This window comes from Cariama cristata, unplaced genomic scaffold, assembly GCF_000690535.1.
Source record: "Cariama cristata isolate BGI_N322 unplaced genomic scaffold, ASM69053v1 scaffold22086, whole genome shotgun sequence".
Lineage (NCBI taxonomy): Eukaryota > Metazoa > Chordata > Aves > Cariamiformes > Cariamidae > Cariama > Cariama cristata.
In genome coordinates this window covers 950-1,998 of record NW_009621839.1, presented here as the reverse complement: position 1 = coordinate 1,998, position 1,049 = coordinate 950, and the positions used below count along the sequence as shown (strand labels likewise).

General features: G+C 61.7%; 1 protein-coding gene across 1 annotated transcript in view; it reads right to left on the bottom strand.

The window, feature by feature from the left end:
• The window catches only part of LOC104163214 (BTB/POZ domain-containing protein KCTD12-like), a 938-nt gene extending 429 nt beyond the window's left edge, over positions 1-509 (bottom strand). The window contains exon 1 of the mRNA XM_009702135.1: positions 17-509. Coding sequence (XP_009700437.1) covers positions 17-486 — 470 coding nt within the window. The 5' untranslated portion in view covers positions 487-509. The remainder of the gene's footprint in view (positions 1-16) is intronic.
• Between the last annotated feature and the right edge of the window lie 540 nt (positions 510-1,049).

The window sequence follows — 1,049 nt, the reverse complement described above, 5'->3', positions numbered from 1 at the left end:
GGGGCCACCAGCCCCGGCGCTGGGGAGCGTGGCACTGGCAGAGGTCAGGTTGCGGGTGGCATCCGTGTTGGGGGAGAGCTCCTCCGGGTCGCTTTGGCAGGGGTCATCTCCCAGCGAGTTCTGCTTGCTGAGCTTGGGGGCCAGCATCTTCACGAGCTCCGGCAGCATGAAGTACTCAGCTTCTCGCTGCAGACGGCTCCTCTCTGGGAAGTGGTCGGGCAGCACCAGCTGCTGGTCCCTCATGTAATCCAAGATGTAGCGGAAGAGGAATCCATCCCGATCCACGAAGAACCGTCCCTTGCTGTCACGGGCCAGGGAGCGGACGTTCTTCTGGGTGAACATCTCCCAGAGGAGCGAGCCAGGCACGCTGACCAGGGTGGGGTGGCGGGTGATGTAGACTTGCCCACCCACATTCAGTTCAATGATCTCGGGGAAGGGAAAGTCCTCGCTGGGTTTGGCACAGCCCGCGTTGTCTGCCAGGGCCATAGTGAGCTACCGCTGCCTTCCCACCTGCGACAGAAAGCAGCGACGTGTCAATGTTAAGCCCGTCAGCGAACGCAGCCCATTGTCCCACCGACCCCAAGCCAGATCGCACTTGCTTTGGGTCAGCAAGCAGTGCAGGATCAGGCCCCTGTCTCTCCGGGAGTCTGGAATTCATCTCTCTTCCCCAATCCCCGGCTTTTGGAATAAGCAGCATTATCTAACGCCGCTTTCCCTTCTGCGGCACAAGAAGGGAAGAAGCATCGCCCGTGGTCTGAACACGCCGTCTCCGCCTGCAGCCCTCTCGACAGCCAGCTCCCGGGGCTGGGGCTCAGCACCTTTGCTGAGGAAGGCACAGTGATGCTGTACTGACGGTAACGACAGGAAAGCCAGGACCGTCACACCCTGGGTCTGACAGGCGACCTGCCTGGCCCAGCATCCTGACGGTCAGGAGCAGCCGCCGAGCCTGCCAAGGGAGGACAGCATTTGCTGCCGAGCCGGTGAGCTGGAGGGGAGTTTACGGTCCCAGGCAAGGAGCACCCACAGCTCTGCCAGAAAAGCAACGCTAG